This window comes from Rhyacophila brunnea, unplaced genomic scaffold (assembly GCF_057557595.1).
Source record: "Rhyacophila brunnea isolate RB1 unplaced genomic scaffold, BYU_Rbru_1.0 scaffold_18, whole genome shotgun sequence".
Taxonomy (NCBI): Eukaryota; Metazoa; Arthropoda; class Insecta; order Trichoptera; family Rhyacophilidae; genus Rhyacophila; species Rhyacophila brunnea.
In genome coordinates this window covers 29,668,405-29,684,605 of record NW_028232837.1, presented here as the reverse complement: position 1 = coordinate 29,684,605, position 16,201 = coordinate 29,668,405, and the positions used below count along the sequence as shown (strand labels likewise).

The 16,201-nt window shown below is 34.4% G+C and overlaps 1 protein-coding gene across 1 annotated transcript in view; it reads left to right on the top strand.

The window, feature by feature from the left end:
* LOC147073411 (cadherin-AgCad1-like) overlaps positions 1-16,201 on the top strand; it is a 70,436-nt gene that overhangs the window by 37,447 nt on the left and 16,788 nt on the right. Inside the window, exons 17-24 of the mRNA XM_085945646.1 lie at positions 112-233; positions 2,487-2,711; positions 3,680-3,805; positions 5,975-6,092; positions 8,297-8,394; positions 12,003-12,135; positions 13,579-13,686; positions 14,757-14,944. Of these exons, the coding sequence (XP_085801772.1) occupies positions 112-233; positions 2,487-2,711; positions 3,680-3,805; positions 5,975-6,092; positions 8,297-8,394; positions 12,003-12,135; positions 13,579-13,686; positions 14,757-14,944 (1,118 nt within the window). The remainder of the gene's footprint in view (positions 1-111; positions 234-2,486; positions 2,712-3,679; positions 3,806-5,974; positions 6,093-8,296; positions 8,395-12,002; positions 12,136-13,578; positions 13,687-14,756; positions 14,945-16,201) is intronic.

Genomic DNA, 16,201 nt, shown 5'->3' with positions numbered 1-16,201 from the left:
TGTGAAAGTTACAAACCACTTATAATATACCCACTGTAAACTTAATCACGTATGATGGTTTACCTGTCCTGTAGCTTTATATTCGTAGCCTTGACTCTCTTCAAATTTCAGACAGAAACCAAAGGACTAATACCACGGAAGTAACGGTGATACTATTGGACGTCAATGACAATGCACCTGAACTACCCCCACCAGACACATACCATTGGAAAATGTCGGAAAACACGAAAAAGGTATTTTAGTAGTAGATACCCGCTTTATGCCAACACATAGAAGAAATTTGCAGTTTTCTCTAAAATGACCTTAGCTATTGATTTTCAAACTTTTAAAATCTCATGGCGCCCTTTAGGACTAAAGGCTTTTACATGGGGTCCCAAAAATAGCATCAATGGAATGGGTGAGCCTGCTTGTTTTCCATCTAGTTTCTCAAATATCGGAATCAATTAGACACAGATAACTATTGACAGAGTGTTGCCCTTAAGTATGCTCAAAGTGCCGCATCATAGTATGTTTGGTTGCATGTAAATTGTACGTAAAACATTTCACCGTGGCACAGTTCACCGTGAGCTTTCTATCGGAAAGAAATGACCGTATTTACTATACGGTCTCCAGTTGCACTGGATTCAATATGAACATTAATTCAATTTTGATGGCTGATTTTGGCAAAATTCATGAATTCAAGAATGAAAGCCTAACCTAACCTAACAAAAAATCCAATATATCGGCTATTTTCAAATTTTTTTTGCTACTGGCTTCCTGTAAAGTGTAAACCGACAAGAACCGTGTTTTATTTAGACATGAATTTTATGTCAGTACCTACTATACGACCCAAAGAGGTTGGACTGTCTTTAATATAGGGCCATGTATTTCCGATACAACATTTCACCGTGAAGTGTAATACTGCAAACTGCATACGTACAAGTTTCCGGACACGGGTATTTTTAAGCCTCATCTTCACTAGGGGACAAAATGTATCTCAACACGACGTAGAGTCTACGTGATGCAGCAACATTGCGCACTGTCCCCGAACGGTGCACGCAACATAGTGCGGCATTTATACGTGACGCAGGACATGTTGCATGCTCTAGCTTCGCGAGCAAGCGCAACAAGAATGCCGCAGGAGCAACCTCCCAAGACTTTGATTGGCATGTACAAAAGAGTGCATGATTTATATATTGATATAAAATTATTACGGTCAATCCGTGATGACAAAGGATCTTCTCGTTCGCCGTAAAATACCGCAAACTTTTTGAAAGCTGAGAAACTTTCCCTCATAAATACCAAGTCGCAATGGCCGAACGGTCCTACTGAGGGTCGGACCGAGTTGAGAAGCTCTTCCCTTCAGTGCTATAGTGCTAAATAAAAATAGCTCTGGGAGCGCTCATTATCTATAATATTTTAATAACCTTGGCGGACGTGCTCAGCGTGGGTCAAAATGGAGCTTTTTTTCTATTTTCAAAGCATGATCCTGGGCATACCTTAAACGTTGTAGATAATATATGTATATACTTTTGAAGCCTTATTATCCTTTATATTTATTTTAAACATTTGATGACTGCATAAAGTGTTTTTATTACATAAAATAGTATTCTTTTAAACGTCTCGCTCTAATGTTTTAGAATATAGTCATATTTCAGTACGTCCATGTGAAGTGGTGTAAATTTTTTTTATATTTATTAATTTTTAAAAGCATTTATAAAACCATCAGTATAATTTATATCGACATTATTATACTGAAATATTTACGATAAAAAATTATATTGATAATCTCTGTGATTCCAAATTTGACAAGAATTAGGCATTTTATTATTCAAAAAATGGGCAAGATTAACACATTTGAAGATAATTCTAAAGATACTGATTATAAGCTATGTCTTTGACCATTCAATCGTGATAAACATCCTACGAATAATGATTGCTTTATAATAATTATTGACCTAAGAATAAGGTAGTGTTTTTTTTAAATACGCCATTTCTCTTGCTATTCCCCAGTGGTTAAGCTACAACATACGGCCGTAGCCATAAATTGACATACTATAATTGAAGTAGGGAGTAAAATGATGTTAACGCGCGTGTTTGAACATATACCTAACCAATTTTTTTAACGGTTTTTTGGAACAAGTTTATTATGCCACACGTACTGAGTATGGGTAGTAGCATGCCGAGACTTGAGTACACAAACTTGTGACAGTATTTCCATATCTCCTCTAGTTCACAGTGACTGAATGGTAAGTTGGTTTTGACAGTGTACTTTGCTACATACCAGGTGTTGGAAGTCAAAACCATTGTTTAAAAGTGCAAGGTAATATAGAAGAGTATCGGTGGCAGTATTGCGATTATTATTCATTCAGAAAACGGAATACTTCCGATGCTATATAATAATCATTATATTGTTGGTGCTGGATAACTAAAACTTGACAAACTTTCATGGGTAGCTCGTTATATTATGTGATTACTGTGGTTGTAAAAATTAAATATGATTTCAGGGCGTCGAGTTTAGTCCAGTGGTGTATGCTCCAGATATTGACGAACCTGACAACGACAACTCTCGAGTCCAGTATGCCATCCTGGACTTGACTTCCACGAGTCAAAATACCAACGAGCCTCCCGAGAAGCTGTTCGACATATTAAGCCCTAACAATAAAACTGGCACACTCATTAGTGGACATGACCTCAAAGGATATTGGGGGTCGTATGACATACTGATCGAAGTAAGTTATTAAATTAATTTGATACCTATTCAAGGTCACCATTTCCTTGACAAAACTGAGAAAAGACCCTCTCGCCTGCCGTAAAATGTCACAAACTTTTGAAAGGCGGCTGAAAATTTTTTCCAAGTAGATACCAAGTCACAATGGCCGACCGGTCCAACTGAAGCCCTGAACAACTTGAGAAGCTCTTCCTTTTCATCCGAAATATGGGGACACTCCCAGAGGATGTGATCGGCATCCTGCAATTCGCCACATAGGCACGTCGGGGATTCTATTAGGCCAAGCTGACAGAGGTCGGAGGCAGAATCACCGTGTCCGGTTAAGATCTTAGAAATCCAATGGTCTGCAATCTGGTTATCTCCATGCGCCATTTTATATTTGGAAAAAAACAACAACATCGTCTGCCCTTAGAAGAGGAGGGTCCATCGCCCCCTGCCATGCACGCAGCGCGGCCGTTAGGTCCATAGGAACACACACATTGAAAAATAACATGAGATTTTTTGCTAGACCCGGGATTCGAACCCGGTACCCATGACATTATAGGTTGACACGTTAGCCGCTCGGCCATCGTAAGTAATCTATCATTAATGTCAAAAATATATGTTTTTTTTATTTGTTTCTTTATTAAAAAAAATAATTAAAAGGGCCCGTAAGCATTGTTACAATGCTTACGGGCCCTTTTAATTAATTTTGTAATTAACGTGTTAATTTGCATTTGAAAAGTAATTAGCAAAACACAATTTTGTGCGGCCCGTAAGCTATGGGTTAAACACCACAGCAGGCCGTGAAGCCCAATAATAGTGGTAAAACTCCCAGGCTTGAGGAATTTATATATTAGATTATGTAAATATATTTTGACCTCACCGGGAATCGAACCCAGAACTCCGGGATGGAAGGCCAGCGCGTTACGCACTGCACCACGAGATATTTATAATACCTAATTTAATTAAATTAAATTTTTCTTACAGGCCTATGATTTAGGACACCCCAGGCAATCCAGTAACGAGACATACAAAATTACAGTCAATCCGTATAATTACGTGACACCCAAATTTACATATCCCGTCGACAAACAGGAAATTCAATTAGCCAAGGTAAGATAAATAACTCACAATGACTTTCATTAGGTAGGTACTTGGTGTAGATTGTAGATCAATCTATTATCCTGTATTTTTATATACCTACAACATAAAAACAAAACAATCTTTTACAAAGTTGTATATTATAATCTGAACTAGTTAAAACTATAGACATAATTATTGATGGGAAGTACATGTATAAGTATAGTATAATATAATAATAGTTTAAAGCAAAAAAGAGTTTGATATAACTATATAAGGTATGTATATAAGGTATATAAGGCTGTATGAAATAATTAAAGATATTTTTACATGGCCTATCTACCTCAGACAGTCAAATTGTTTTTCCACGAAATCATTTTGAGCACTGTATGTATTTAAATAATTTTAAGGGACGATTTTTCTTGTGACGTATCAAAGGGTCGCCGGAAAATGGCACAGAATCAAATTTCATAGAAAAGTAAATTTTTAACATTATCTTTTAAATTACCAAATTTCTTGATAATGTGCTCGATTCAACCTGTACATTAGTATCATGTGTGTGTAATACATCAAAGTGAAAATCTAAAATAATCGATATTGAGTTTATGAATTTTTTCGATGGTTTTCCAAGAGATTTTAGGACAATATTCTTCTTATTGTGCCATCCCCTAGCGGAGGTCGGCCACCATCAAGGCGATCTTATCTTTTTCGTCTGCTACCCGAAACAGTGGAGCTGCACTCGTATCAATCACGGAGGTTCTTAAGCCACAAAATGCGGCGCCATCCTCTACTACGCTTCCCATTGACGTTTCCTTGAATGACAAGTTGGGGAATGGTGTATTTTTGTCCTCTCATAATGTGGCCGAGGTACTGTAGTTTCCTGGTTTTGATACTACGTAGAACTTCTCGGTCCTTCCCCATTCGATTGAGAACTTCAACATTTCGTCGCTATAAGATTGGTTTGCCGAATATCCGTTTTTGTCGAAATCGACGTTTTAATGCAGAATGTTTTTTTGTATCTAAATGAACCAGAACAATCCTTTTATTTAAATTACTTAGTATGGTAATGAATACATCATTCATATGCTGTAAAACAACAATTTAAATATCTCCATGTATTTAAATATTGGATTATGAAATTTGTTTTTCGTCTCCTGAACATTTGGTCTATTCGGGAAACCAATCCTACAGCGACGATTTGTCACCCGGTCAGTCCAAGAAATTTTGAGGATGCGTCTATACAGTCACATCTCAAAAGCTTCAAGTCTCCGTGACAATATTATAAGAGATAAAAATCCTATTAAATTATTGGATACAAAATTCAATGTCATAGACTCGCCGTCATTGGACTATACATACCTACAAAAAATACAAAAAGTTCATACCTATTCCGATTCTGTATAGGTATAAACTTTTTCTATTAGGACACTTAATGATAATACTATACTCACAACTTACAGTTATTTGAGATCTGTTGTTATAATTCATATAAATATTCAAAATACTGGTTTTTTGAAAAAAATACATTATGTACATTAGATTGACAATTTTAGTTCTTTATGCGGTCTTGTTGTAGGGGGATGAGACCGCTGTAGGAGTGAACCGGAATAGAGAGGAGAGTCGGATCGGAGGTTGCTTCGATGAATGGAGGAGCGAGTTTTTATTGCAGCGTAAACAGTCGGTATAAGAGTTGCGTTACTGGTTCGAGGTCCGAGGCGCGGTAGATGAGATGCTGTGCTGAGTTATATGGAGACTGACATGGAGATTACTGATCGGACTAGATTAAGATTAGCACTAAGACTACTGAACTGACCATGCTTAAGGTTGATACTTAAATTGAGACTGACTAAGACATCAACTATGACCCGCTATTTATACACTGCGAATATTCATTTCGGTAAATTGCGAGTCATTGTTGATATAATTTGCATTTGGGAAATCTGCTGGCCTCTGCATTATTGCAACTTCGAGCGTTTCCAGTGTAGCATGTCACACGTATAGGATATTCTTAATCCGATAGTCCGATAGTTAAATGACTTACTAATTCTTACGTTGTTAAAATAATGCTGATAAGGCCCAAGGTCATTGACCGCTACAGTTCTAAATTTTACCGGTGGACGATATAGTTTGCTACATCTTTATTCCATTTGTTATTTCTTTCTATACCTGTGCTATTTTTTACTATGGATAATATTACTTTAGGAATATGCATTGAACGGGGATCTGTACTATACGAACAAGACTGCATTCAATAATATACATGCTGAAGATCCAGATGGTTTGGAAGCAGGTGTGGTCCATTTTGAAATTATAGGACCAGGTAAAATATTAAATTTTCTTATTCTTTGTAGGGACGTTGTGTCCATATATATTTTTCAATTGGGAAACTGGTATTTGGGGAGGTAACTTGTCTCATAATTGAGACATATTTATATATTAAGGTTCGTATCATCTATATGCGGATCCAATTGGCCACCTTGCATGTATTGAATCTTAAATGTATTAATAATTATAGTAATGCCATAAGTCACGAAGATTATTCACAAATGACAATCCATTGAGATTTTAAATATCTGTACCATCGACCATATAGAATTATTACTTGGTGATCAATGGTATTTTCCATGGTACATATAGAATATACATCTATTTCCATGGTACATATAGAATTATTATTAGGCGATCAATGGTATTTTCCACGTATTTAAAAAGTGTATGTTTCTGGGCAATACTAAATAAATCATGATTCAAAATCCATGATCTAAATCATTCCAGGGGTATTCAACCTTTTTATACCTACCGCCCACTTTTGTATATCTTAGTAGTAAAATTTTCTAACCGCCCACCGGTTCCACAGTAATGGTGATTTATAAAGTAGGGAAGTAACTTTACTTTATAACATTTATAAAACAGAGTTACAGCAAGTTAAAGCATATAATAATAATTACTTACCAAATACTTTATGGCAGACTTTCGCTAAGTTTGGCAGAATAAATCTTTATAAAACAACTTACTGTAGTTAACGGCCCACATGCTCAGCGTTCGTCAAAATGGAACTTTTATGCTATTTTCATTACCTAACCGTTTTTTTTTTTTTTTTTTTAACGGTACATGTTCAAACACGCGCGTTACCATGATCTTACTCCCTACTTCATTTATCGTTTGTCAATTTATGGCTACGGCCGTATGTTGTTGCTTAGCCACTGGGTTTCAAAAAAATACTACCTTATTCTTAGGTCAATAATTATTATAAAGCAAACATTATTCGTAGAATGTTTATCACATTTGAATGGTCAAAGACATAGCTTACAATCAGTATCTTAAAAATTATCTTTAAATGTGTAAATCTGGCCCATTTTTTGAATAATAAAATGCCTAATTCTTGTCAAATTTAGGATCAGAGATTATCAATATATTTTTTTATTGGAAATATTTCACTATAATAATGTCGACATAAATTTTACTAATGGTTTTATAAATGCTTTTAAAAATTAATAAACATAAAAAATCTTAACACCACTTCACATGGACGTACTGAAATATGACTATATTCTAAAACATTAGAGCGAGAGGTTTTAAAGAATACTATTTTATGTAATAAAAATACTCTATGCAGTCATCAAATGTTTAAAATAAATATAAAGGATAATAAGGCTTCAAAATTATGTAAATAGATTATCTACAACGTTTAAGGAATGTCCAGGATCAAGCTTTGAAAATAGCATAAAAGCTCCATTTTTGACGTACGCTGAGCATGACCCCCCTTAAATCTATCTTTTTATTTATACTTTGTATACATATTATAACCATGAAGTTTAATGAAATTACATTTAATTAAATAAATTCTTAATGAGATCCCTGAGTTGCGAAACTAAATACTTACTGGATATCATCATTTTTTTTTAATTTTGCCATATGTTTTCATATACCACTATCGAATTTATGTTTACTTTCTTCATCATATTTAATTTCGAACAGTTCTTCTTGGCAAGTTCTATCAGCCTCTTCAATATTTGCGGTAAAAGGATTTTTCATTCAGCCATACACCTTCAATTTCAAAATACTTACGTAACGTGAACCAAACTTATGCGAAGGCGATACAAATAGTAATTTTATAAAATTCAAATTGTCACGGGGAATTTTATGAACACATAATGAAAATGTTTTTAAAACCCCTACCGCCCACCATGAAAGCTGGAACGCCCACTAGTGGGCGATAGGGACCAGGTTGACTACCCCTGATCTAAACCAACTTTACCTAAATATTATATAAAATCATTTCAGATTTAAATAACCAGATATATATACCTACTATGTCAATATGAAATTGTGTACCTATCAATAGTTTTTGTTATAATAAAAAGTTTTTTTTTAAATTTAAATATGTACACAACGGAGTTGGCAATATCATACATATAGCAACTCATCTCGACTCGCTGAAGAATTTTATTATTTATGGTAAAATAAATTATGACAATCGTGTTTGAGCCTCTGTTTTAGTAAAAAGTTTTTTTGATTTTCCAGAGCTTGCAATAGAATATTTCGAAATTGGAAATTTGACTGACAACCGTGGAAAACTGGGCCTTAAAAAGAAAATTGACGACAAAATGGAAACCGTGGAAGTAAGTAATTAGCATTGTTTTATATTATATAAACTCTGCATACCCTAAAATGCTGAGGTGTAAAGATGCAGTCGACACTAGGTTTTCAAAGTACATAATAAAAATAGAATAATTAGGTACTTATATTATATTGAAGATGAATAAGTACCATTACATTTATATTATATTGAACATACATAATTTTCTCAGAAATGTTTTCAAAATTATGTATGTTCAATAATTAGAATGCTACATTCTTTATTCGTTGAATAAAAAAAAAATAGTTAATCATATTAGATTTTAGGTAAAGTAAACCAATATATATGTTTGTATCCAAGTATTATAATTGTTACAAACAGTCAAAACTGTCTATCTCACTCTAAAATTTAGCACACCCAAGAGAGGTGCTGTTAAAACATAGCACTTATTGTAACAATTACAACTAACTTATTGTAATTGTTACAATAAGTGATATACAAAACTACCTTCGATAGCTGCAGATAGCAGTCTTGTGTATAGAATAGATGCACTGGAGCCTAACGGAGAAACAAGAGAAGGCTGTTCAAGTAGCTATTCAAAAATAAAGTTTTCCGAAAATTACCCACTTGGACGCGGACTGGTTAAATAACCAAAGAACGTACGTACGAACGGTGAGCTCTTGGAGGAATGTAAGCCCAATATAGTTTGAGGGCGCAAAAACTCAGATGAGTAATCACATTGTTAGATTTGATAAATCTAGATCTTTCTATTTGGTTTATGGAGTAACTTCAGTAGGTGGTGGACCTCGGAGGAGATAGGCGCACAGCATCAAGACGCAAAGAGACAGAGAGTCACAGACTGAAGAGAGAGAGAGATAGATCTCAGGGCAGAGGTCCTGGAGAATGGTTGTGCAGTTGGCCATAGACTTGAATAGTCTGTAGCGTCAGCTTAATTAAGTACCTAAGTAATATCAACCATTCTATCCGCTGTATCACGAATTGCGATTCGCGAGTCGTAGGATCGGCAACCCTTTTTACGTACGCGTGCCAAAATTTCCCAAATATTATTTTTCGACTGTCTGACGTGCCGAGCAGTTTTACATACGGGAAAAAAATGAAAAAATAGTTTTTAAGAATGCTATTTAAAAAAGTTTAAAAATTACAGTTAAGTTCTTGAGATTCTATTTTTCATCGTGTTTCTAGCAAAGGGCATATCTTTTACTCTTTGAATAATTTTGTTTTCAAAATTTTCGAAGAAATCATGGAAGCATTTCAACCACACATTCCAAATCACTAAACGGTTTTCCATTTTAGCGATTATGTTTGAGGCAAAATAACAAGCAGCTGTTTATATTTCAATGACTGCCGATAAATTTCATCAGAAAAATTCATTGCAAATCGATCAAAATCAGGGTATCGAGGCGCAGCTTCCCCGTCACCTGATGAGGGCAGTGCGATAATATTATGTGACGTATAAAGCCTAAGGACCAACCTTGCAATTATATATTTACAGTAAACGTAATGCCATTCTTGAAGAATATTTGCCTGCTATTTTTTATTCAATGCGATCTGTCATTTATGCAAGAATTTCGTCGTTTCCATTTGTGCATTCATTGGTAAATTTTATTCGCTAAACTAATATTAAAAATCGAAGAAAACACGCATGGCTATGTCATTGTTTTTTAATATTATATGGGTGTACATTTATTCGAAAAACGTTTTTGTATTTTTTTTAAATTACTTAGGAACTTTTTTTTCAGTTCAAAATAAAACATTCACATGCCATACGTTCGCCATCACTGCCCCAGTGTGTCGTAAATATTTAGCTATACTTACTCGAAAACATTCATTCTTCAGTCGATAAATAATCTGATACGACAGGCGGGGAATGGGCAGAGGACTCTCACTACATGACAATGCCAGCCCTCGTCATCGGGTTTTGTTGTCCCCAATGTTCACATTGCATAATTATAATTACTGCAAATCTTTGAAGACATTTAATATTGCATGCGAAATTTTATTTCATAGCTATTTCTGATTTCGTTTAGGTTATTTTTACCACGTTTTTCTTAGCTCGTATTCTTGTTTGTCCGGTGGTTGTTTATCCAGTACAAATCTTGCAATCGATTTTTAACTAACTTCCCGACTAGTAGTAGTAGAATATATCAGAACACGATGCCAATGCATTCTTTTAATACATTTAGTTATCTTTAAGTAGAATTGAATTCATTTTCAGTTAATTCTGTTTTGTATGAAAAGTTATTTCGGAAGAAATCCGTAATCCAATCCACTATTATTGGTTGTTAAGGGGGTGGTCCGAGCAATTAAATTATTAATATATACGTGCGTTACTATGGAAATCAAAATGACATTTCAGTATTCTATATTTGTTTGTTTGTTGCAAAATAGCAAACAAATGATTTGTTGACAATTGCCTTATTTGTCCAAAATTATTAATACATAGAATTGTCAAGTTTATATGATTCAACAGAAAATTTAAAAACGTGGTATATAAATAGTTCTTTTTATCTTGTAATTATTTACTAAATATGACATGGGAAGATGAAAACATTGCGGTTCATCTACCTGTATTAAACGTAGGGGATTATGATTCTGATCTTAGTAACGCTATAGCACTAGCAGATATGATTGCTGAATTAAATGAATCCAAATGAATCGAAAGAAATTTTACGGTGCTTACGCTGCGTGTTTGGTGTCGCAATAGTGGACATAACATCGGTGGTGTGTCGCTTTTAGAAAAAGCTTTTGAACCCCCAATATAAAAGATATACCTTTTTATATTTAATTATAAAATATATTAACATATAATTAATAATCTTTCTTTGAACAAGGAAATAAGATATGGAGTAGTATGCAGGTAGTACGTGCCTTGGTTGATTGGGCTTCAGTGGCGAAGGGTGGAGGTAGGCTGTTAAGATCTAACATAAATAGTGCACAATAAACTTTCAGTCATTCGTATTTGTTTTCATTGAACTCAGTCTACAATGTACAAACGGCGATGGTTAGTTTTTTAAAATTCAATTAAACACTGCGAAACCAAGCCATAATAGATAATAGTCAAAAATAATCGTCTATCTATAAAATATTTAAAATTATGCAATTAAATCATACATAACTTTGGATATTTTATAGATAGCATAATATTTTTTTATCTACTGTGGTTTGGTTCAAGCAGGGCTTAATGAATTTTAAAAAACTAACCAACAACATGTGTAATATATATTCTTAATCGTTAATATAAAACAAATAATTATGAATGAAAAAGTGTGCAATATTTTGTCGAATCGGTCTTACATAACATATCCAAACTGTTATGGTTTGGTTTCGGTAAGGTTTAATAGGTTTTTAAAAACTAACTAACGCCATCAGTAAATTGTTCTCTTAGTCCAATAAGACAAATACGAATGACTGACAAAGTTTAATGTGCACCGTTTATGTCGGATCTTAACAGCCTATCTCCACCCTTCGCTACCGTTGTTGTTGCTACTGTAACGATGTGGGGATGGTCCCTACGAACCCTTAAGGTAGAGCCGTCTCTGCTTGGGCCAAAGAGTGTTTTAAACTGCCACTGCGAGTTATAGCCATTTATTTAAAAACTACAATCATTTTGATTAATTGTGTTGCTTTCAGATAACAATAAAGGCAACCGATGAAGGCACTGATCCGGAACCATTATATGCTGAGATAACATTTACTTTGATATTCATTGCTACTACTGGAGATCCAGTTTTTGACATCAAAGAGGAAAAAACATTCTTTACGGGTAATATTATAACAATTACAATTTGATAAAATCGATATTAAATTATATTTTTTATTCTATAGTTACCGAATACAAACAACATTTAAGAATGTTAGATTCTTATTATCAAAAATACATGATTTCTAAAAATTAGAAGAATTAAGAATAAAAAATACAAAAAATCGCTAAAATACCCTATGGCTAAGGCCACATAGGCAGGTGCCTTGCTTGGTGGCTATGTGCTAGGTGACATAATATCCTAGCGAACGGACGCACACTATACTATTGCTTCGTGATTATTTAGTCACCTAGTGAGTCTCCCGGCGAACAAATGTGTTGGTTATTTTTATTGTGTCAACTAGTGATTTTGCAAGATGGTGGATGTTTGTTCAGTATGACAAACGTCAAACACCGTATATTTTGAGGGTATGAATAATGACGCATGTGATGAATTGACATTTTATGCACCCAACAAGTTCGAATTTGAGACTATCGAAATTTTAAACTTAAATTCTCTGTGAGAAGTAGCTTTATGGTTAGTTTTGAGAGTGACATATCGTTGTTGACTTGAGCGCTCCCAAATGTCAAATGAATTTGTACCTAAGCACGTAGTGTGCAATGTGACAGTAGTGTTTTTAGTAGATAAGCATAGCACCTAGCTCAGCACTAGCGAAGCACCTACCTATGTGGCCAAGGCCTTAATTTTACCTCGAACACTATTTTGAATACACATCTATAGATCGTCACACTGCCTTTAACCTTAGCTACAGGTAGGGGGAAGCCGGAGATTATAGCCTGAGGGGCCGCTTCAAGATGTGGGGCCATGATGGGCATAGTCGAAATTTTAAACATCTACATAGATGTCGTTTACTTGCTCGCAGTGTGCATAATGTAGATGCGAACAAATAAGTCAATTTTCAATATGTGTGGTACTAAACCAGGGAACTCAGAAATAATGGGAACTGAAATACATAACAGGTAAGGCGATAGCAGGTAACCGACTCGAGTAAGGAAGCATCCGGGTTAAACTTACACACGTGTCAAGAATACGTTCTACATCGAATACTGAAAACTGCTCTCGGTTTATGCATTTACGCTCATTTAATGTTGGTGTATTACACATACCATTGCACGTGCATAATCGTGCTTCATTTTCATAGGACACTCACACATTCAAAACCCTGCATCAATATGCGGCGTATTGAATATAGCCTATCGGTATTCTATTTATTATCTGTTCTGTGTACTAAACCTTATTTACAAACGATAAAAAAATCAGACATACCTATTGTGATACTTTGCCACCGATATTTTTGTTAGACTATGATGTCCAAAAAAATGTAACGGATTAACATTACTTTTTTGGTTTGGTGTTTAAATAACTTAAATTTATGTAAGATTTAAGTATGCTAGTTACAATCATGGACTAAAAATACTGAAAATTAAAAAACTTTTTGTCAATAGAACTGGAGACGGGAGTGAATGAAATACGGCAGTTGAAGAAAGCTAAAGATCCAAAAAATAATTCCTGTCCCGGATGTTTCGCAATATACTACTACATCTATGGTAATGGTAAGTATTAAAAAAAAATAATAAGTACCTACTCAAAAAACTAACCTTTCGAAGTGGTCAAACAATTATTAAAAGATGTCAAGTCAAGAGTAATCATTTGTCATTGAATCAATAGGTACAAACATATTGTTGAATAATGATTAATAGTATATACGGCATCGTCATAATATACGAGAGGTTTTCTTTGTACATTGCATCATTGTCGAGTGTTGTCACAACAATTTACTAAACATTAAGTACATGAAGTATGATATTTTTTATTTAATTCTGAATTTATCAATATGGAAATTATATAATCAATATAAACAAAAAGAATTTCGAGTCAAAACTATGATTTATATAAAACATCTCTAATTTATTCGAAAGAACCTATTACAATACATTTTAAAGGCAAAAACACTAGTCAATTCAATTAAAATTCAAATTATTTATTTACATAGGTATTATAGTAAACTTTACAAATTCAAGACATTCACAACATAACATGAAAAAACAATGAAATAGAAGCAGTATAAAAAGACTATAAATAAAAATATATAAAGTAGGTATACGGAAGTACGCCAACTGAGCTAAGTAGACCCTATTTTAAGAATTTATAAAACAACGTCCACCTAAACTCATCGATATGTATGACATATCAATATGCGAAGCGATTTGGTTGAACAGAGTTACCACTCTTCCAATGGGCAATACCAATGGCAGGTTAGTTCTACACCTTGGAAGAACAAATAACTGATGCTCCCGATTTCTAAGGTAGTTACTACGCGTGCTAAAATTTCCCAAATATTATTTTTCGACTGTCTGACGTGCCGAGCAGTTTTTCATGGGGAAAAATAGTTTTTAAAAATCCTATTTAAAAATAATGATGTTCTAGATACCACTCACGGAACATATCACTTTTTTCGATTACGCCATACATTTTGGTCTACCAATTTTGAAACTGTCTGCCAGAATTACTACTTCTACTAACTAGCTTCACCCAGTTTTTGTTTCTTATTACCTATTCTACCACATAGTTTCATGGAATGTGTCAAAAATATCTAATTACTTGTGTTATTAATTGCCAACAGAACCATCTGATAAAGAGGCTAAGAAGAAATTCAAAATAGAGAACAAAGAGAAAAATACGTTATCTCCGATGGGACCACTGGACCGGAATGATGCTGCTCAATATGTCATCCATATAGTGGCTTCAAACTCGGCCACAGAACCAGGATCTATTCCAAACCCTGGATCAATAATAACTATTATCGTTGATGTAAGTATGGTTGTTTTATTTTACAACGTTTTCCATGGAGTGCATGAGGCGCTCTTTTCGTCAGGAAGCCTCTCAAGTTAAAGCTTCGAACATCTCAGGCGGATGTGTATTTTCGACAATGCATAAATGGACACTAAATATCACAGAGACTAGCTGAGCCAGTCCAACCCTTCTCTTTTCTCTTTAAACTCTTTCTTTAAGAACCACAGTGCATGATTGTTACATCAGTCCCGTGCGGCTCCATATCGGGATAACAGATTGAGCAAGTAAAATCTTTTCTTTCATACACGTTTTAAGCACCATGGAAGGTGGCCTTGCATATCCATGGCTGTACATAATATTATGACGGGTGGATATGGGGAACCTAAAATCAATCGATACGTTAAAAAATTCCATTTTAACATTTTTAAGATACGTGTTGATTAATTGAAACACATTAAAATGAAAGTTATCACTGATTTTTAATCGCATTGCACCAAAGATAAAAAATGCGCTTATAAAAAAATCATAAAAAATATTTGTAAAATAATAAAATGTGTTGTAAGTTATCGTTTCTCAAAGAGCGCCAACATTCGTGTGCCTTAGCCATGGCCCCCACATCCTGAAGCGGGCCCTCAGGCTAGGATCTTTGGCGGGCCCCCGACCTATCGCTAAGGTTAAAAGCAGTGTGACACACTACATTAACGTTTTACAAATTGTGATTTAGGTCAAATTAAGGTTACTTAGGTACTTATTAGTAGGTTCTATAATATTATATTATGGTAAAATTCAGTGCTCGAAATGGAAAATTTTATGAACCGGAGCGCTTGTAAATTTTCCGAAATATTTATGTAAATAGATTATGTATTGTATAAAAATAGGTAGGTATATAAGATTTGTTTGGTCTCATACCTGCCAATAGGAATAGCAGTCTTTAAACTTGTGGCATGCAAAATGAGATTATAATCTTCTCGGCGTCGCAGACGTAGATCGAGGCTTACATCATATACATAATAAACATATATTTTTTTAATGTTATTCTGACAAAAATATATAAAGTGAATTAATTGTATTACTTTTTAATTATTAATTGAGATGGAGCGATAATCTTGGGGATTTCAGGAGTTGCGCTCCGGTGAGTTCCGGTTCATTTCGAGCGCTGGACTAAGTTTATAGAACTGGAGCAGACGGTATCGGATTCAACCAAAATGTAACTCAGTCTATTGTAAATTTGAAACAGTATAATTATTATGATAGATATTTTGATATGATGTGTGT